Below are 23,628 nucleotides of genomic sequence, written 5' to 3'. Positions count from 1 at the left end.
GGTATTACAAATTGTATGAATATATATATTGTTGCTTATATTTAAATGAAAAGGAAGTCTATTATTCAGTGAAATATATAAACAACCTTCATCCCTCTATCTCTCTCTCTCTCTCTGTATATATGTATATATACTCTTTTAATAACATTAATCGAATTCAGTCAAGTAAAGAATGAGTGAATTCTAGACATAAAATCTTATGAATTTATAAAACATCCATTTCTTGTAAGAGAAAAATACAAATTAGATAATGAAAAAAAACCCTAAGAGTTCCTAGAAATAACTATCAATTGTGTTTTTGAAAATGAAGCATAGATTTAAACGTTGACAGAATTACAAAATTTTGATTAGTTTTTCAAATGAACAAAATGTACTAGTTCTTTTATTCTCCTTCTTATTATTATTTGAACATATAAATATTGGTACAAAGGGACACAGAATAGATATGTGCCACACAATTCACTTGATTTGTATGTGGGTTGTGATACTACTTGGGTGCTCAGATCAAAGCAGGTAGTTTTCTTAGGGGGCCACACCCGGAGCCTTCAATCTATAGGTCTGATCCTCAAGGCAGTAGAGCAACATCAGGAGATGCAGCCCCATGGTGGCCGGTGACCAACAATTGATTCATACGCCATTAGTTTTCTAAGGACCTTGGAGCCTATGTGCACCATTGCTTTGAAATCAGGGTTTTCCCAACTCCCCTAGGTGGACTTTCCGTGTCCTCCAATCCGGTTAAAGCACCGGACATTCGCTTTTCGTCCTCTCAATTTCGTAAACAACAGTAACGCCACGAGAAGGCAGTGAGTAGGACTTCCCTGCCAGTGGTTGTATGCATGTGGTCATGTGAGAGTATTTCGAGATGGAGAACGGAATCTCCCTACCCTTGGCATTTGGGGGCATCGTTCCAGTAATATGTATAATTTATCATCTATTGGCTAAAAGTTAATTTTGACTCATTTTCATTATTAAACTATTGAAGCTTAATCTATTATTTGTTCATATAAAGAGGTCAGCTGATGACTTAGTTTTGAGTATGGTACAAACATGAGTATTTAAGTTAAATAATTTGAAATGAAGTAGGTTTACACATCACCGGAGAGACTGATAGATCATGCAGTCATCTAAGTTCTAACGATAAGTTAAAATTATCTGTTGAATATTGATACTATAAAGATTTAGTGTATTATTCAACGCTAATTAATTTTTAGATATCTATAGTTTAAATGTTAGAAGTATGTATATATTTCATATATCTATCCCTATTGTATATTTATTCTATTGTAAAATGGAAAATAATTATCTTCGATCAATTCACCTAGAAATTCGGTAATCTAGGATTAGATACACTAAGTTAGGTTTTAAAAAATGTCCTTTGATCCATTAATGAACATTCATTTTCCAAAAAAAGATATTCTCTCCGATTTTTTTGTTCTCAGTTTCCATCATAACTGAAATCAAATGGAGACTCATTTGTTTAACAAATAAAAATCATTGTTTGCTTCATTTTACTCTACAGTAAACATGGATAGTTGTATTTTACTTCTGATAACATTAAGTATTCGTAATATATAAAGGTATAAACGTTCCGTTTGTTTATTTTATAGCAATATGGTCGGTTTGTTTTTTCCATAAATATTACTTGAATGATATTTATATCAGTAGGATGGGATTTGAGAATTATTTTTTAACTTTTATAAATGTTTTGACGATCACAGGATAGCTGAATTCATGAGTCGATTGAGGCTAGGCCACCATGGAAAACCTAGAAGCACTGGACAGCTATTTCATTCTAGTATGGGACTCCTCATTAATGCGCATCCACGATCCCTCCTCGCAAGATTCGAACCTAGGACCTATCTGTCTCGCGCTTGAACCCGCGACTTGTAGACCGCTGAGCTGGTCGGCATCTAACGGTGTTAATGTGTGGCTTTTACTAGGACGAAATGGCCTTCCAGTGCTTCCAGGGTTTCGATAGTGGTTTAACTTCAATTTACTCATAAATTCAATTATTCAATTACTGTAGTATCCACAAAATCCCTCTCTAATTATAATCAAAACATAACTAAATAACCTATTGATGTGATCCAATTATAAAATATAAGAACTAAATGAATATAATTTTCTTTGACTAATTAAACTGACTGTCATAACACATGAAGTAATTACAGTAAGATGGTGATGAGTATCAGTTTCAGACAGGCTGTCAAAGCGTATTAAATGAATTACTGATTAATTATTTTCTGCAAAAAAAATTAATCGAATCACTCAGTCAATTGAATTGATTCTTCATAAGATAATAAATATTTTAACCATCATTACTAGCCAGCTGAATATTTATAAGGTGAGTAATACTTTTAATACATATCTGATGATTCTAAGAAGAAAATGTACATCCTTAGCAAATGATGAAGTTCAATTTATGCTTCTACGTCTTACAACTATTGAGAATTATTAATAACTATGTGTTTTGCGAATCAGGCCGTTTCATTGTATTGTGGGACTCAACAGAAGTGCACACCCATGATCCCGCCTCTCGAGATTCAAACCCAGAACCTACTAGTGTCGCGCGCGAACACTTAACCTCTAGACCACTGAGCTGGCCCACAACAGGACGAAACGATATTCTACTGCTTCCAGGTTTTCCATGGTGGTCTAGCTTCAATTGACTCATGATTTCAACTATAAAATGAGTGCTGTGAAAAACTCACTTCTAGATAAAAATGATATAGCGAGTAAAGTTGTGAATGTAGAACTAATTTATACTTCCTATAATGATAAAAATGTTTTCCATTAAAGTTTTTATTTCAATTCTGTTTTACTAAATAAACCTTACTTACTCGAGTTTCATGAAAAATCAGTATGTTTGATAAACCTTTCTTTCTTATTTTTTTTTATATAGAGACATTCAATCAATTCATAACCAATTATTGACTTATTTAGGCCATTCTATTTGAATGGCACTAACAAGTGTTGTAACTTCTTATAAAGTCGGAATGTCAGGTGATATCATACCAAATAATTTCGATATGATACCCTATTCCACTTTTCATACAGCTTTATTACCACATCCAAATCCATTAGGACCTGGGAATCCATCAAATATTTCAACAGGTTTAATGCTTACAGCACAACAACCAAATGGACAAAATCCTTATTGTCCACCAATAACTCTTACTAATGGATATTATACAAATGTTAATTATCCACATAATGCAGAATCATTTTGTTATGTTCAACCAAATGATGCTAACTCAATATTGAATGCATATCATACATATCCTACATCAATAAATTTACCATTACAAGCAACACATATATCATGTGATAAGTTATATACCTCTAATAATCATATAAGTAATAACAATAATCATAATCACAATCATATTACTGCACAGAATCCATTACTTTCAACAATTAACACAAATCATATTACAATGAATAATAATAATTATAATGATAAAAATGAATTAGGTAAAAGATTAGAGATGATAGGAGTTGAAAAATCTAATTCTCTATTAGATGAATCATCTCAAGGAATAATTGATAAATCAACTATATTATCATCATTGTCATCTACATCTACATCAACAACTACAACAATAAACACACATGGTGAAAATGAAAATATTCAACAGAATACATCATTATTGGTATTACGACTATTGATGTCTGGAAAAGTAGGTTTTTATTTATTCAATTATGTTTATGTTTATTGTCAATAATAATGAAATAGAGAATAAACTGAGTGAGATATGAAATATTGTTCAGTTCATGTTTACTTGACACGATGGAGTTTGAAGCGAATGGTATTGGGTTGGAATCCCGGAGTGAACATCAACTCTAGGATGCAGGCACATCCAGCTGACGAGTTCCGAATAAAACGAAACATACGTCTTAAATTCCACTGCTTGCCAATATCCATTTTTGATTATAATGCTTGTGACTTAAGGCAATATCGAGGCAATCCGAACACAATGCACATATGCCAATAAGAGACTGATCAATTGCAGTCTTAAACATCAATTAGCAGATTCAAAAAAACAATACAAAATAAATTCACTTAGAATAAGTAGTTTTAAATTGTAAAGAAACTCCGATTTTATCTTTAATGAAGAAATCGATCTTTTTTGCTTTTAATATTTTAGTTAGTTTCCTTCCTAAACTTTTCATTGACAAAGTAAAATGATCGTTTTTTAAATGATCATAACTAAAGTGAAATGATCTTTTCTTTTGCAGACTTAATACGAGGGATAATCATTTAATGATTAAAATGTTATATTTTGAACAAAAATTAGTTATTTTATTGATAACATCATAAACTGATCTTAGTTAAATGTCCATTGAAAACCTCTAGACCACTGACCTGGCATCCAAATTTACCAATCCCTACAAACCCGCTCTAGGGAATAATAATTTTGAGAAGTGTTTCATGGAGTTCTAATGAGAACTCTTGACCGGTGAAGTTCAACTATGGCACGTGAGGTAGTTATGCATCAATTAGTCTGAAAATGGTTATGCTATATCACAAAGTTATTGAAGTTAAAAGTGTTAGCCAGAAGGTGATTGCGTGATTGTTTAAGACATGTAGGTTCTGGTTTTGACTCATATTTGTGTGGTTGCTACATACTGATGAAAAGTTCTATACTTGGATTCATTAACAATCTAGCGATCCACAGTTTTAATTAATGTTTGACTAAGATCGATCCACAATACAATCTTAAAAAGTCAACAAAATCTAAAAGATTACTGACAAACATAGTTGTTTCACTCAATTTGTCATTCGTTAACATACCATGTTTACTGTTCCCACTATCTGATTAGGTTGTGATAGTAATGATGATGAGAATAAATCCACATTTTCAGTGCCTTCATGTGTAAATTTCCAATCAGTTATTTTCCAGACACACTTTAAATCCCTTAAGTGCTTAACGTGTTGATCATATTTTACATTAAGAAATTTTTAAAACCCCTTAATAACTGATAATAACTATTTACCAGTAAAATGTTAAAAAAATTTTTAAATTGCTCTACATGGTCAAACTTATCACTGCTTACTTTAGCACAAAGTGGTCGGTAAAGAGAAAAATGGAAAACAGTAAGAATGACGGTATAAAATAGATGTTATCTAAAATCGAATTGCTGATCTGGTGCAACTGAAATCTCATTTAAACTTGACACGCATATAAGCAAAAAGAAATAATAATAATCTGACATTTAGACTAATTTTAGACTATAACATAAAAGTTCACAAACGATTGATGATGGTTACTCTACCAACAACAATACTGATTATATCAATGTATATGAATATCTTGAACTGGTCCGTAGCGTTTATATTAATACCTTTCTATTTTATGCATCATGGTACACTTTACAACTCAATAGTCAGAACATTTGATTCTACGATTTCCCATTGAAATATTCAAGCAAACTAATAGTCGGTTTTATAAGTAGATGAATATTTAAATCCATTTAAAAGATTAGTTACTATTATAATAATAAATATTTAAAATAAATCAGTCATTAAATGATCATAAAAGACTTAGAAATCTGTATTTAAAATAAAATAGAAATCTTAAAACTTTTGAATCTGAATTCAATAGTCAATTATGTCATTTCTATATTGCGTGTTACAATCATAGTAGCTTGAATAGAATGAAATACCTTTATCTTGACTAGATCCATCATTAACAATAAATATTAAGTTTATAATAAATAAAAGTGAATAATACAATATGATCTTTGTATTTTATTCATTATTGCCATAGATCAGCTAATTCAATTTAAAGATAAGTTTGTGGCATTAATAATTGAGATCATGAGTTAATTGAAGCTAGACCACCATGGAAAACCTGAAAACACTGGATGGCCGTTTCGTCCTATCGTGGGACTCCTCAGCAGTGAGCATCCACGATCCCTTCTGATATTAATGATTACTTGAAATAGATAGTATTATGTATGCTTGACAATAAGAAGGTATTGTTAAATATAATGTCTTAGATATGTCTTAGAAACGTTTAAGTGAACGTTTGTTTTCGATAACTTCATCATCAGACTCTACAATTACAAATCCATAATTATTGTGATATTTTACAAAGACTAATATAAGGCATGAAATAATGAATTTGATGTTATATGTTAAAAATGGTGAACAACTGCATCAGTTACAACATATATACTTCAAAATTGTGTTATTTGTAAATTAAAAAGGTCATGTAATAAAGGTCAGAATGATTTGTAGTAAAGTGACAAGTCAGTTGTTTCTATGAAAAACATTAAAATTCTTTGGCTATCATTGTACAACTGAATAAGTTTCTAGCATGGATGTGTAGCTTCCATGGCTATTTACAGAAAGGCACAACTAACCGATCACAGGATGTTTGTGTCATATTAACTCGTCAAAAAAGTCCACTTTACTCACTTTGGGGAAGACACATATGTTTAACATATTGCTTTACTGAGTAATTCTACTATAGATATTGTATGTACATATTATATATTATAAAATTGCAGTTTATCGGCCATTAAATGAATCGGAACTTATTGTCATTACGTTCCTCGGTAAAACCTCCGTATACTCAACTCTAAAACGTTACCGAAAGAATGAACCAAGTACTATACAACTCCCTCATATGATTAAAAATCTGTAGTTTATGAGTCGTTACAAAAGTCATCGATAATGTTTCTAGTGCTTCTAAGTTCCAGATATTTTTGAACTTCATCTTTTCAAGTACTGTTTGCAAGAATTTAGTGAGGAAATTGTTTTTGAAATTACGTCCATACCGAAGAGCATAGTTATTAGTACTGATTCATTCCAAATATTACGATTTCAGTAAAACAGATTGTTAACCTACAGAAAATGTAAAAGTGAATCAAATTTTGTTAAGGTTCTTGAAAATGAATTGTACTGTTTGATCACGGATTAGTGAACAATACCATGTGTGCCTAGTCCTAGTTCTGTCAGTTAAGTTGAATTGTAGCTGCTTATTAAAGTAACCCAACCTAATGATCTGATGTTGGGTGGTTAGATACGTCTCACATCAACTAATATCATAGAATATTAACTACTGAGTAACTAGCGGGATATTATTCATTCTACGAAGTAAATTCAAAGCAGCTGAGATAGTTCACGGTCAGAAGACAGACAGAAGGTAGGATGTATTGAAAAAGTCATTTTTATTCTTACAACCACGAAAAATCAAGGAATAGTTTCTATGATGATAAAAGCCTGATACTTATGTATAGTTACTAATCAAAACTTCAAGAGTGTATTGAAAATAATTTACCTACATGAAACGTCAGAAATCTAGTTCACTACTCATTAGGATAATGTAAGTGTTTTATTATTCTATGGTTATAAACTGACTATCGAATATCCTATTTATTTGAAGTTTTCAAGTTTAACCATAATAAGAACGCTTACTAGGTTAGATTGATTAACCGTTCTTTGTCACATAGCTAGACATCTTAGAAAACGTCGTTCTATACTGAAAACACATGTATTGCCAATCTTGGGCTATTTGTTCTTTATTTACTTGTTAAAACTTTCCAATGCAAATGAATAGGATATTTAAAAAATCTTCAATGAGTGCCCAATTTAAATAGCAAATATTTCACCAACATCACTATGAGTTTATTTGTGAAAACTAATTTGCTTTTTTTTCTAATGATAACGGTTCAAAAACAAGTAATCTTAGTGAGGTTTCCAATTTAAGTACCTTACTTAGGCTTTTGCTTAAACGTCATAAGTTTTTTTATCAGCATTTACAAAATGAAGAAAATTTGATATATAGTGACAGCTTTAATTATGTAACAGTATATAAATGGGAGATATGAGTTTAGTAATAAACGTTCGCGCCCGAGACCGATATGTCCTGGGTTTGAATCCCACGAGCAGAATCATGGATGCGCACTGCCGAGGAGTCCCATACTAGGATGAAACGGCTGTTCAATGCTTCCAGGTTTATCATAGTAGTCTAGCTTCAACTGACTCATGAATTCAACTATTAAATTATTAAAATCACCACAAAACCCGTTCTGATTATATGACTTATATGATGTCATGTAACATTACATATATAACCTATTATTATGTGACATTCTTTACAATGAACAAAATAAGAATCTAAATGTGAACCTATGAATAGTTTGCTGATATTTTGAAAAGATAACTAAATAAGTGGGTTCTTGAAAAAGTCATATGGATTTTACAATGATAATGAAAATAGTAACTAAACATTGAAACATATGTTATGTTTCCTTTATCTCTTGAAATGATTAATCAGATAACTCCGTAAACACTTTGCTGAATGAGGCGAGTTAAATGGACTGAAAATAGTGACTCAGAGATTAACATAAACACACACGTTTAATGTGAATCTATATTCAGCTGATAAATATTCCATTACTGATGACTAAAAAAATAAAGCTGCAAAATCTCCACACTTCACTGAATATGTCAGTTAATTTCAAGTTACAAATGATAGAAATGCACAGACAAGGATTATTGCATATTCAGGCCAGTAATTAAACCGAATGAAAAATACGAAACCTTTGAAGATAAACAATTGAAAATAAGGTCGTTAAAACATACATTTAACAATTGCTGTATAGCTTTCGAAAAGCCCAATTCTAATGAAAGTAGTCGTTGCTGTGGCTGTCCAGAAATACATCCGGATTCGAATAATTTAGATGAAAGAAAACAATAATGTTAAAGGGCTTTGCCTGTACAGCAAATTACGTGACCTTTGGATTCGAGAGGGATACATTGTTTGTTTGCACACTCACCAAAGATAAAAACAATATAATGCATGATCTAACAATATATAATAATTTTAACAGAATTTAAATGTATATCTTACACACCTTTAGCTTAGCAACTAATATATTAAGCTTTATAAACAGAACTATATCAGCTGACTATGAAAACCTTACTAAGGTTTGAAAGTATAACGTTTACCGTAACAAATAATTTATTGTCTCAAATGTAAACTTAAATAAATCAATATTTAGACTCAATAATTTACAAAAATAATAAAAACTTCTCCAGCTACAAGACCACTTTATTCCATATAAGATTATTAATTATACGTATTTCAATTTCGTTTCATTTAGTATTGTTTGTTTGAATCTTCCCATTGATGTTTAGGACTACAACTAATAAGTCTCTAATTGACATATGTGCATACTGTGCGTATTGCCTTGATATGGCCTTAATTCACAAGCATTATAAGCAAAGATGGATAGTGGCTAGCTTATTAGGCGAATTTAAACTTCACCTCATTGCACAAACAAGTGGCTATTATGACTCAGTAGCCGAGTGGATAATGCGATGGCGTTTGAATCGAAAGGTACTTGGTTCAAGTCCCAGAGTGAACATCAACTCTGATATGAGGTTACATCCAGGTGACGAGTTCCAAATAGGATGAAACGCGCGTCGTGGATTCCACTTCTAGCCACTATCCATCTTTGCTTATAAAGCTTGTGACTTCAGGCAAATAGTAACGTCAACTATTAGATTATATCCGACTCTATTCCTTTTAATGCAAAATGACAGTAAAGTTATATTCAAATCACTAAAAAAATGATTAGGGTTTGGCTACATGATAAACAATTTAATAAAAGTAGATGAACTTTAAACTGTTATATAAATGAAGATGGAAATTGATTTTGTCAAATAGAACGAATGTGTTCACAAGGTGTTCGATCAATGAACTTCTTATTCACCCATTTCCACCCCTTTTTATCGGTGGATAGTCGTTCTGGATAAGTATTTTCTTAAGGAAGTATAGTTCGTTATTTATGATGGGGATCTTTAAACAATTGAATGAAATACCTATAAAATATCCATTTAAAATATCAGTAATATAATTTTGTACCAACTTTAGTAAACACTTAAAATATAAAGAGACCTTTTTATATATCTGGTTATCAGACGAACCATGATGTAATTCTTTTTTGATCAAAATATATTTAAATTAGAAGTTAGTTATGTAGTGACCAAGAAGACGGGTAGGGACAATCGAATCTATTTGACACGAGAATTATAGACTAAAATCTGACTACCATACAGCAAACAATTAATTTGCAAACTATCAAACAATTGTCTCAATCTTGACCATTCGTTCTGCAAATATCAGTCCATATTCTCCAATTATTATTGTTCATGCCTTCTCATACCAATCGCGTTTCGTTTCCGTCCATTCCTTATCGATCTTCTAGTGAAATACATTCGTCATATTCTACTTATGTGAATGTAAGCAACCCACACCACAATTAAAATAACTATTATCTAAGTAAACATTAACCATTTGAATTTTCAGTCATATCAATAAACATAGTCACAACAGTGTAATATACTTTATTCTTAAGAATAAGTATTTCGATTAGTTAAAGTGTAGAAAATTTTCAGTATTTCTACAGATAAGTGACATGTTATCTAATGAAATCGATCATCCATAATTTGAATTATTTAAACAATATCTAATCTAAATAAAATAAAAAAGATTGGTTCAACGAAGAGTTCACTTTTCGGTGAATTCGTTTCCAAACTTGTGCAATCGCAAAAACACGTACTTATTTTTTGAAACGGTTATCCTAATAATAGTGATAGTGAAATTCTGTCAAACTTAGTTACGGTGAGGTAGAATAAACAAAGACATTAAAACGTTAGTTTTATCAGGTAAATTGTTAGTAGTTTTGTTGCTGAGAGCTTGAATATTCACCATGACGATAGGTAGGGAAATTATAATTAGGAAAGGAAGGCTCAGTATGATAAAATATTGAAATTGAGGTAAACTGTAATAAGGAAGATCATAGAAACGAAAAAACAGTTCGGGGTAGAAGAACTATAGTGAAGATAGAAGGTAAACAGATGGCTGTGAAGGAAGAAAGGTACAAAGAAATAAAATTGCCAGAGAGTAGAAGCACCATAAAAGAAATGGTTGTACCAGTTTCTTTCAGAAAAATAATCCTGGTTTTTCCAGATTTATAGATGGTACTTCAGCAATGCCGGTATATAATTGACCTTAGCAGTTTTCTATCTGCTTTTAAGATGACTTTGAATGCAGAAGCCGACTTGACTGAACGAATGTGCTCAGAAAGTGTTCGACCAATGAACTTCTTATTCACCCATTTCCACCCCTTTTTATCGATGGATAATCGTTCTGGATAAGTATTTTCTTAAGGAGGTACAGTTCGTTATTTATGACCTCGAGACTGCAAATTCTTCGTATCCGTGTAGCGAGAAATAAAATTCAGTTTTGTTTCCTGTTTATGAAAACTCAGGTGTGAAAACTTGATAGCTGATTCTTCTGCAAGGGTTTCCTGTAGATGGATTTTCGCAGAGTTCTCTCGTGTTTTCTTGTCATTCCAACATCAAGGAAGTTAATACTTTGTTCGTCTTCAACTTCAATCGTGAAATTTATTTATTAATCTAAATAATGTTTAGCCAAAATTAAAGCAACATAATTCCTTCATACACACCATTCAGAAGAAAAGCACTAAAGACAAGTAACTTTTAATTAACTTAATTGAAACTTATTGCCCTAATAGTTAAATGTAATCAGGTTTATTCTGTCTCAGAGAAGTTATGACTTTTTCTTAAGCAAACAAAAACGATTTCATTTTTGTTACTCATTTGAAATTCTATGTTAATGTTTAAATATTTCCATGGTAATTGGAGTCAATGAAAACGAATCTGAAGCGTTTATTCACGTAAAAACCAAACATGATATAGGAATCTGTAGTGCCGCGATTCGTTAATCGTTTACTTTGATAACCGTTATAATTCTAATCTTAACGGTGCGTAAAATCAGAAGACAAAGGATAGCAGCGACTACAGTTTATTGTCAAATAACTCAGGTCAGAAAGCTAACAACACCTGAGCGAATATGAACGAGCGAGTGAGCGGCAAGCGAGAGAGCGAGTGGACAGGCGAATAAGCGAATGAAACGAACGAGGAGCAAGCGAGCGAATAGCAAGCAATTACACAGGCAATTTGTAGTCACATTTAATAAGGGCACAACAAAGCAAAACAAAGGCTGATAATAGTATTTGCGTGCGTACATATATGGGGAGGAGTATGAGTCATCGAATGATATTTAAGTAGTCAACATTTCGGATAGAGCGTCATGTGCTCTAGTGGTATAGCAGTGCAAAGAATATGCAAATTGTTACTATCCAAATAACGATGTCTGTTAAGTAAGTTATAAAAAAGGGCTTAACCAAAATTGGCTATAATCGAAATTGATTGTAGGATGGTTGCTATAATTCCACATTATTGATCAATTATACAACAATAAGGTTTATTACATTCTTACTAAAATTATTTTTATGATATAAATGAATATGATTTGAATATGATAAATTCATCTTCTATAAACCCTGGAGATAGATGTCACTGGTTATCAGAACAACATGTCATATATATTTCCAAGTACTTCCCTGTATGAATCCTTTCTCATCTAACGTATAATAATTAACAGCGACTTAAAACGTTCTTACAAAATATACTGCCTTAATTTGATACAGTGAATACTAGGAAAAATACTAAATGTTAAACCAAGTTTGTTTATTCACGCCGAAAATTCCATCTCCAATAATGAAGTTTAGATGTTAAAATTCTAGAGTTTGAATTATTAAAATATGTCAAGTACATTCTAGAATTTGTAAACTAAATAATTTATTGCGTGTTGTTCATTTGTTTCGTTTATTTTTGTTTTAATTCTAGGAAGTCGGCAGTATCATCGGCAAAGTAAGTTCTATTTGTTTTGTGTTTTCTACTTTAATTATTTTATAAATAAATCCACTATTCAATTCTATATCGATATGGTATACTTATTATTGTTAGGGGTTTTACTCAACATTATATTTTTGGATACAATATAAAATTCTCAGAACAATGTACTTCAACAAGTTTCCTTTTCTTATTTCTTGATCGATCCTGACGATAAATATTGAGTGGTCGCCATTTAGATATCAGGAATCAATATCTGAATAATGTATATTCTTTTCAATGCATATTGCCAGCAATCACTATGTCTCTGATTGGGCTCTTTCGTAACTTGTAAAGCGGAAACTTGTAAACTTTTCACAAACGCACCTGACTAAGTTATGAGACTAATAGGCATAATCATGTGTTCAAGCAAACAAGGAAACAGATAACTTGTTGAAATATCCAGATGGTAGGAACAGTTAGCCCAGATATTCAAGTAACCCACCTTGTGAAATACGATGATTTAAAGTAAAATATTTTAAAATATTACACTTGATTTCAATGTGTATTTGTACACGTTTAAATTCATTCAGTTAAATATGTATTAATTGTCCAAAAATATCTAGGATAATATAGTTTCATTACTACAATCAGAAATGTCGATTTGTAACATTTTATCAAATTGTAAAGAAGTTATTATTAACTATGTTTTTTTATTAGATGCTAATGAGAAGAAACGTTGTATTTCAGACGTTTCGTAACTTAATGTAAGCCACTTCTTCAGAGTAAACAAATAACCGATATTAAATTAAGACAAGTTTAAATAGTACAAAGAAAACAATGTAAAATATTTTTGGTGCAATCAAAACCATTGTAGGCTTAAATAAGTCCATGTCAAATTTTGTACACATGTTTCATATCCACATTTTGACACATAAATTAATACAATGAAAACAGATCATACTAATTCACCTTAATCTAGATTAACTTGACATTGACATATTCACACCTATTATGGTTTTGATTGTACTAAAAATACTCTTCATTGTTTCCCTTGTACTATTTAAGCTTATGTTGATTCAATTCGGTTATTTATTTACTCCGAAGAAGTGGCTTACATTAAGTCACGAAACATCAAAAATACAACTTTTCTACTTAATGAGATATAACAAAAAATACACATTTATTAATAACTTTCTATCCAATGGTCAATTTATTTGAAACTATCAAGTTCAACTCTGACAATAACACCTACAAGTCATTGGGTTATTTTCAAAATTCATTGATATTCATTGATACTTTAGTAATCTTACTGAACCTTATACTAACGACTTGAAATCATTGAAATGTATCATTGAAGTCACTTTGAAAAGAAGATATTAAGAAAGAAAAAAGAACAATATCAATGTGAAACATCGTCTTCGATACATTGTGAACATTTAATCTCCTAAACGTTTGTCTTATATTTGACCTTATATTGGATTGTTATAAATTCTAGTCTAACAGAATGCTGTTATTGTCTAAATCACCTACTGTGAAAACATGTTTAGTAAAAAAAGAAAGAGAAATAAGGTTATAAATATTTCAAAATTATCACACATTATGATTGACAATATTCTATTACAGATTGATTGTATGGAAAAATCTAGGATGATAGATGTTTGAAGATTAGCCTACCAAAAGAAAAAAGGAAGAAAAAATTCATTACCACTTAGTTAATTAATGAGACTGAACTATAAATCATATTCGTGTCATCAAAAATTGACATTTTTATCCTTAAAGTCACCAAAAAAGAAAACTTCGTTTTTAAATGAGTTTGAATGCTAAAACTAGCAAAAATGTAAAATTTTCCGAAATTACACATTTTATTTTCACACCTACCATAATGTAAAAGTTAATTTAGAGGACTAAACTGATATTATTAAAGAATCGGTACACTATTTCATAGTAGTTCAGAATTGACAAGAATTCCATATGTATTAGCCTTACCAATTTTGATGAAGTTTCGTTCTTTGAGCTCAGAATATGAAACTGAAATAAAATCAATCTTCTGAAATAGAAATATTTAGCATCATCTCAAGACTCACATGAATATGATACACTTCTCAATGTTTCGCCAAAAGGCAAACTTTCACAAGGGAACAATTACTCCACCAACGTCTTCGTTACCAAGTTCTGTCAATAAATATAGAACACAGACTATCAATCGACTATTTAATCAAGTAAGAAGTAGCTGAGCAAAGTAGACGCTAAATGATCACTGATAAATATTTTGGACTTTAAAGTTAGAAGACTAAAACACTGGTAAGATCGCTCTTGTCAGTTAAATGTCATCGTTGCCATCATATCACTTCATCCAAAACGTAACTTTGAGACCTTCCTACCGTACGACAATATATCTTCATATTTTTAAAATCTGATAGTGAAAACACATTCCTTAATTGTCTTTCGTTAGCTACACGTTTTAGTAAAATATACTATTCGTAACCAACCTTTGTGTTAAAGTCATTTGTCATTTTTCTGAAATGAGATATTAGAACTCGAACATAAGTTTTACTTAGATATGGATAGTATAATTATGTATATTCTACTAAAAATTCAACTTGATGAGTTCATCGTATTAACAACAAAATTATTGTTTAAAGTAACTTAACAAAGTATCAAATTTCGATTTTCATTGATAAACTTTGTATACTAATCATCTCTATTAAGTCGTATTAACACAAAGTAAATTATCAGTTTCTCCATAAGTTAATGTTTTATTATCTAAGCTGTTTCATTTCTCTAATTGTGAGTTACCTATTTATCACTGATTTTGTATTGACCGATACAGGAATAAATCATATAACAATAAAGCTCTGAAAAATGATCGGATATATTCATCTTAAGAAAAAAAATCAACTCTGTGATTAGTTTAGTTAACATTCATATCTTTTATGAATAATTTATGATGTACAAATAAGACATTAATATATCATTAGATCAGTATATAATGATTGGAGATAACCATTTAAACTATACTAAATAATAATCATAATTCTTGGGTAATCTATATGAATAAAGTTCTGACTATATACTCACTTCAATATCGACGTTTGAAGAATAAGATCGGCATAGGTTTCATATCATTTAACAGATTTATCTATTTAAGTATAGATTCTCCTTAAAGGACAATAGTTAGTCATATTTCTTTGACACGTTTTAGTATTTTCCTTTCATTGTCATTAGCTAAATCATTTTGCCCCGTATATTATCCTCAATAAAGGTTTATGGGATGAGTTTCATACATAGTTTCTACATGCCATTTTCTTAAGAGATTTCTATGATAGTTTTAAATTTTTTTTGTATATTATATATTCCAAACCAGTAAGTTGGTTCTATTCTGATTACTCAGATGCCGGCTTTTTGAAGAGATCTAAATTCTTATATTACAAAGGAAACTATCAGTCTGCATAGTAAATTTATAATTATTACAGAGATATTATTCTTTATGAACTGTCCTAAACTTTAATTCACTTGGTATAGTTTGCTTGAATCTTCCCATTAACGTTTAGGACTGCAATTGATCGGTCTCTAATTGGCATATGTACAAAATGTGCGCATTGCTTCGATATAGCCCTAATTCAAACAAACAATACCAAGTGAATTTAAACTTCACCCCATTGCACAAACAAGTGGCTATTAGGACTCATTAGCTGAGTGGATAACGTGATGGCGTTTGAAGCGAAAGGTACTGTGTTCGAGTCCCAGAGTGAACATCAACTTTGAGATGCAGGTACATCCAACTGACAAGTTCCGAAAGGGATGAAACGCGCATCCTGGATCTTTGCTTATTATCCTTAACTTTACTAATTCCATTCTTGTAACCGAATTATCAATAAAATTGATTTATTTATGTAATTTGTGTGAATAACTATAAGTAAACATAAAAACCAATTCATTTAATTAATGAATAATAATTTAGATTCCTATTATATCAACTTTCCATGTTAGTGATTTATAGACTATCTCAGTCGTAGTATAAGATGATTGTTGAGATATTTGGACAATAACAAAATCCAGTGGATGTTAGCTCTATGGTTTAGAGGTTAAGCGTTCGCGCGCGAGACCGAAGGTCTTGGGTTCCGGTCTCATATATAGGATCATGGATGCGCACTATTGAGAAGTCTCATACTAGAATGAAACGGCAATCAAGTGCTTCCAGTTTCTCACTGATGATCTAGCTTAGATAGACACGTGAATTCGACTTTCAAAATACTACAATCTCTACAAATTCCCATACTAATAAAATTGATTATATTTTGGACATATGTACTAAATGAGAAAATCTAGATCTGCAATTTCGTGATAAGTAGGGATAGAAAGGCGAGTTTACGTTTTCGTTAAGACAGTTTGACAATTTATGATATTACTTTTATCCCTCATGTTATATTTCGACATTGGTTTTATTATTAGCAAAACACTTTAGTCAGCACAATACTGGTTCTATAAATTTCAGTGTAATATTAATTCAGGTCAATATGTTTGTAATAGTTCGTTGTAAATTTCGTTCAGTATGACAGATGTGAACTTTCGTTCTATGTAAAATTACATTCTTTATCTTCGTCTGTGTGAAAATAGTGTGTGTGTCTTCTTATTTGTCTAATGTTTAATAATTAATCATCGTATGTTCAAAATAAGTAAATAAATGGGTGTATCTGCTTTAATGATGACAGTACTGGACTACATGTTTGAGATACATGTTTTTTTGGAGAGCCAATACTTCTTTATTTGTGACAGCTTCTGTGTTTTTATTTAACGTCATGGGATTTACAGTGGTTCCGACCTTCTTATATAACCAGTAGGACCGTGAATAAAACAGACCTGCCACATACATAATGTAGGCGACTACCCGGACATTAACTTTCCCGGTAATAAACTTTAATTATCAAACATTCTTGGTTAGGTTTAGCTGAAACAATTTTTTTATGTGCATGAATTACTAAGACAACAAACCTACAAACTAATGGGCGGAAATCAAATTTTTCTTTGTTCTGTCTTCGATTACTCTTCTACAGTCACCACGTATATAGACTGATTAAAAAGGTTTTAATAAAAAGGTTACCAGAGCGATAAAAGAAACGCAAAAGATGTTTGTAATTATATTTAGGCTTTTGTTCTACAAACTAATGACAGAAGACATGACTAAAAGTATGATGGGTATTCTTGAATCCTTTATATTGTAACATACATCTGTGCTTAGATTGATCCCCCATATAATATGCATTATGGGAACAATAAATATTGAGTAAACATCACAGATAAGGGATTCAGAAATATACTTAGCAGCATAAAATATTATATAAGGAATAAGTTGTTCGTCCAATCAGGCTGTGTAAAACTCTGAAATAGAATTATTCCTGCCGTGAAAATTGTAAAACCCTTTTGTTTATACTATAGTTTTATTATAACTCATCGAGTGTGCAAGTTACCAGTATACCATGAGCTTAATTCTTTAAGTAAAGTCTATATTAGTATTGCTAATAGGCATTCATTAAATAACCAAAAACCTTCTTTTAAAAAACCATATTCAGGATGAAATATAAACAGTAAACTTGGTCTTCTTTTACTTAATCCTTGTATCAAAGTTCATTTTGAATTTGAAAAAAAAGAACTAAATAAATAAGCTTACAACAAATTGACTGTTACTCTATTCCAATACCACAATGAAAAGATAGAGTTGATCCAAAAAAATATAATGTATCTGTATTACACATTTCGAAGAATTTGATCGATTTTGTTTTACCGTTACAAATTTGAGAACTAAAATTCAAAAAAACGAAACATTTTGTTTCTGTTAGAACAAATGAAAGTGTAAAGATCCCCATCATATTAAAAGATTAATATCTGAACGAAGAATATTCTTTTCAATAAATTCTCTTCAGGTTCTGCAATTATATACCCAAATTAATAATCCGAAAAAATGACCAGGTTAAAGGAAAAGTATAGAAGAAATATCTCCAACCCCTGCTCCTCTCTTGGCCAACCATAAGGCCAATTAATCAATAGTAATCTTAGCTATTGGATGACGTAATTTGACTATGTACTTACGACCCTTCGTAGTCAAATGTAATTGTTTCTCTTATCTTTATTCATAAATCTTTGTATTATTATTATTATTATTATTGGTTAAACATCATTATTAATCTCCCCTATACATGGTTCATTCACTTTGCATTGATCCCTCCTCATTACGTCTTACTAATTTTTCACACAATTTAGTCTTCCACTTGATCGAATTGTAATTGCATTATCATATCTCTCTCACCCCCTATCTGATCCATATTTATTCTGATCATGGATCTTAAAATGTTCACTTAACATATATACAGATTCAAGTCAACATTCTACATGAGTCATATCAACACTAAAAATTTTATTCTATTTGGTTTGACAATCCTAAATTTACATGCTTTAAACGATGTACTTTGCTTTTAACCTGGCCATTTTTTCGGATTATTAATTTGGACATATAACTGTAGAACCTGAAGAGAATTCATTGTAAAGAATATATTCTTCTTTCAAATATTAGTCTTTTAAAATGAAAATGTCTTTATACAAATTAAAGGAAAATGTAAACTAATCATTAGATTTTCATTAGTGTTAATACTGAAACCAAAAAAAATATCCATTTTAGTAAACGTTTCGAGCCGATGAAACCATGTAAACTTCTAATCGGGGCAAAGTAATTCAAATACTATCTTTCAAAGTAACAGAGAACAAAATTCCATCAAAATCACCCACCTGAGCTACGAATCTTCTTCACCATAACAGTAATTAGTTTCCATGTCATCAAGTTGTATACAGTATATTATAAATGATTCCTAAAACTAAACACACACACACATGCAAACAACATACAACCAATATAGACTTTTCTTACTGAAAAAATGTAAATGGTTGCTTAAAAAGATTATGATAATTTATTATATGATTTCTATTATTGTTGTCATACTGTTTAAGTGACATAAAGAGTAACAGCTTCGTAAAGAAACTTGAATAAACTTAGATAAATATGACAATTGAAAAGAAAATATTGAAGTTAACCAATTAACATAAATAAGAAAGAATCAGTTTTAAGCTACATTCCTCTTCTTAATATATGACACTATTGAAAAGCATAGTTTCTTAATAAATACTTTGTAAAACAGTCAGTGAAGATATAGAGATCATAAAGCTTCCATCTAGTCGTTAATATCATAAAACATGTTAGAATAAAAGGTATTTATAGTGTGATCTATTAGAAATTACTTTTATTGAAAGAAATTGATCTTAATTAAGATCAATTTCAAGCTTTATACATAAATAGTAATTACATGTTTAATTAGGTTTTAAATAAATCATCAGAAGTATCACTAAAATGTCAAGGTTTTAATGGGCTTTCAGCTTAGAAAGACATTAAATCATAAGCTAGATTTTTCTTAAGCAACCATGGTAGACCTGAAAACAATGTAATCTATTCATAAAACTGAATAGCGAAACTCATAATTTAATGGTTGAATTCATAAGTCTATGTAACCAAGACCACCATGGAAGCACTGGACGGCGATCCCCTCTTAGTATGAGACTCCTCAACAGTGCGCATCCACGATCCCGCTAGAAGGATCCGAACCCAGGATCTTTGATCTTCAACCTCTAGACCACTGAGCCGGCATTTAACGGTGTTAATACTTAACTCCAACCAATCCACGATATTGTGCCACCATCCACCATTGTCTTCAATGAGTAACTGCTTCACACCAATCACAGTTTAACTCCACTGGTAACGTCAACTCTCTAGAACTCCAGTATGCATATCTAAATGTCAGTGGTCTTAAGGTTAAGCATTCGTGGTGTGACCGTTGATCCTGGCTTCGAACCCCGCGTGTGGGATTGTGGAGGCACACTGTTAAGGAGTCCCATATGAAGACGATACGGTCGTCCAGTGCTTTCAGGTTTTGCGGGGTAGTCTAGCTTAAATCGATTCATGAATTCGACCATTAAATTACTGGAATTTCCACAATCCCTCATTCTAACGAAACTCATAATTAACACATTATTGCCTTCTACAAAGTAGTTTTAGACCGTGTACAACGACGTACATATACAGAGATAAACATATTTAGATACTCATTATCTTTGTTAAACCAAACTACCAAATTAAACGATAATAATAGTAATGATAAAGTCAATTCATTTATTTTAGGTACGTTCAGTGTTTTAACGAAGGAAGTACGCTAGTATATTGAGTAATTTCATTGTGACATTAATCATTTATCAATTTAAATTTCATAGGCCAGACACCAAATCTTACAGAACAGATATTAATGTTAGAAAAAAATAAAATTGAACGAACCCTATAAAATAAACAAAACTATAAATTCCCATACAGGATTAGACACGTTATCAGTAAATAGCCATATGTTTCTAATATGAAATCATCTATAAACTTCAGACAAAATGTTTATCATATGTCTTTTGCTTATACCTTAAATGATGTGATCAGATTTCATTTATCTCAAAATGAAATTCTAGAATTTCATGAGTTTAGAGTGAAATTTATTTTAAACAACCTGTTGTCAATATTAGCGATTACATGTTGAATGTGTAGTTATCGTACAAGAGTGTTGATCACCAAAGAAATTGAGAATTATCAAAATGACACTTTTCCTTCTTGAATAGACAATGTAGGACCTTTAATTTTATAGTTTTATGTTCATATTGGAAAATATTTTAATGTATCCATTTTCTGATAGATTGATGGATTCCTTGAGTTCATTGTTTGTTATTTATTAGCCGTTAAATATTATTCAGCTCATTAATGCAAAGCGATCTTAAACCATTTGATTTTTCAAGCCTATTGAATCACTTGGAAACGACCGAAATTAATGATCGACAAATTAAATTCTAATTTCAATCCGTAAATCTTTTTTTTCCCTTGGTTACCTAGGTTCAGCAACTTAATGGGTAGCACGTTAGCTTTTGAAGTGACACGTGCTGATATTGCGTATCAACACCGGAACGAGGATATAAAGATACCCAAATGGGATGAGTAGCGCATCCTGGATTCCAAACATGCCAAATCATGTGTCGTTTCTTCTACAGTATTTAGATATTGGAAAATTCCTTATAGAAAAATCAGAAAAAAGGGAAAACACGAACGATAAATTTAAAATAATCATAAAACGATTAAATATACATTTCTGAAGCACGTATGATTTACACAATTCATACAGCGAAAATCAGAGCAAACAAAACGGCATTTTGATCTTGAGTTTCGACACAAAAATAATCATTTCTCATGAGTGACAACTTTAGATTATAACAGTGGTGAGCCACTGTATATCCTGGATGGTGGTGAACTGATTAAGGCTCTTCTTTGGTAGTTACATATTCATAAACATTGTTGATTTGTAGTCGAAAATTACTTATATCTAAATGCTGATCGGTTTCTATTGAATTTTTTAATGAACGGTCACTATCTATATTGCTTGATATATGGGAAACTATTGCTAAAACGTGTGTTGATATGAACAGAGTTCGTTTTCAACGACATAACTTTCAATCATCTCAAACTTCATAGAATTTGACAACTCAACTGTAGAAATGCTTTGGTTGATGCGTTTCACTACTATTATCAAAATGTGTATTGAAATAATCAATAAGGATCGAATGAAAAAATTGACATAATATGAACCATTCATCCTACATAGTTAAATGAATCTCAACTACACTGTTACTTGGGTTGTCAATGAATACATATGATTGAGTTTATTGACCTAATGTTGAAAATTCGGCAAGATGTAGAAAGTTTATTACACCGTATTATTAGTTAACCTCAGGGAATCTTCAGGTAAAATTCTGATTTCTATGTACATAGTTGTAGAACTATAATTACACTACACCGTTTAAATGGATATTTTCATTTAAACAGGAATAATTTCAATTTCGATCCCAACTTATGCATTTAATCACAAGGAATGAACATTACATTCATAAAGCTTTGTTCATTTCAAGTGTAAATGTCTTTTAATAAAATGTCTGATGACCCATAAAATCCATGTTAACAAAACAGACAATAATAAAATATTTAGTATTTTATATCATTACATTGATATTCCAAAACTTCCCATTTTCTTCACGTTGAAGCAAATGGTCCTAATGCCAAATTATGTTTATTCTTTTTACAAAATATTCTGTATTTGTTTAAAACATTGAATCGTATTGAACCATAGAAAGTGTAGTGAACGAGAACACAAGTGGGGACAATCGAATGTATTTAGTACAAAATTATAGAATCCCTTAGTAAAATCTGAGAATCGTACAGTAAATACTTCATTTGCGAAGTATCAGTCAATCGTCTCAGACATTGATAATCCTTCGTTTCCACATCAATCATTCTCTGTTCTCGTTCTCTTTTCTTCGATCTTCTTAACCTTCTGCCACCAAGTATTTCACTTTCGATTGATGATACATACGACTTATATCTATCGACATCCATAGCACACATCACAATAGTTTCAATATTTCTGTCTACAAAAATGAGTAATTATGCTTGGTCACTTGTGTTACTTTATTTAAACTAAGATCAAAACTCTACAATGTCAACTCCATTATGATTTTCAATTAAGCATAAACTACAATTAATGCAGAATAATATGAGCAGATATTTTTTTAATTATTTTATGGCACATTATTAACTCTCGTTTCCTACTACTGTTTGGTACATGGTCAAATATATTTTCGATACAATTCATTCTAAAGCATTCAAGTTTATAATGAGGTTTCAAAGAAGAACTTCATTGAAACTAAGCAATACTTCACCTTTCTTTGATCAATTTTAAATCTGTTTTCAAAATGACGAATATGTTTAAGTTTCATTATGTCGATCA

At 30.9% G+C, this 23,628-nt stretch overlaps 1 protein-coding gene and 1 non-coding gene across 2 annotated transcripts in view; both read left to right on the top strand.

Moving 5' to 3' along the window:
- Positions 1–2,957: 2,957 nt before the first annotated feature.
- Smp_132270 (putative poly(rc) binding protien) overlaps positions 2,958–23,628 on the top strand; it is a gene marked incomplete at both ends in the record, with an annotated part of 48,663 nt that continues 27,992 nt past the window's right edge. The window contains 2 exons of the mRNA XM_018798941.1: positions 2,958–3,324; positions 3,475–3,680. Coding sequence (XP_018650780.1) covers positions 2,958–3,324; positions 3,475–3,680 — 573 coding nt within the window. The remainder of the gene's footprint in view (positions 3,325–3,474; positions 3,681–23,628) is intronic.
- Positions 16,405–16,476, top strand: Smp_tRNA_01564_Pseudo_TTG.1.1. Its single transcript has one exon. It is a non-coding gene (tRNA).

Source organism: Schistosoma mansoni, chromosome 3 (genome assembly GCF_000237925.1).
Source record: "Schistosoma mansoni strain Puerto Rico chromosome 3, complete genome".
Taxonomy (NCBI): Eukaryota; Metazoa; Platyhelminthes; class Trematoda; order Strigeidida; family Schistosomatidae; genus Schistosoma; species Schistosoma mansoni.
This window is presented reverse-complemented; position numbering and strand designations above follow the sequence as displayed.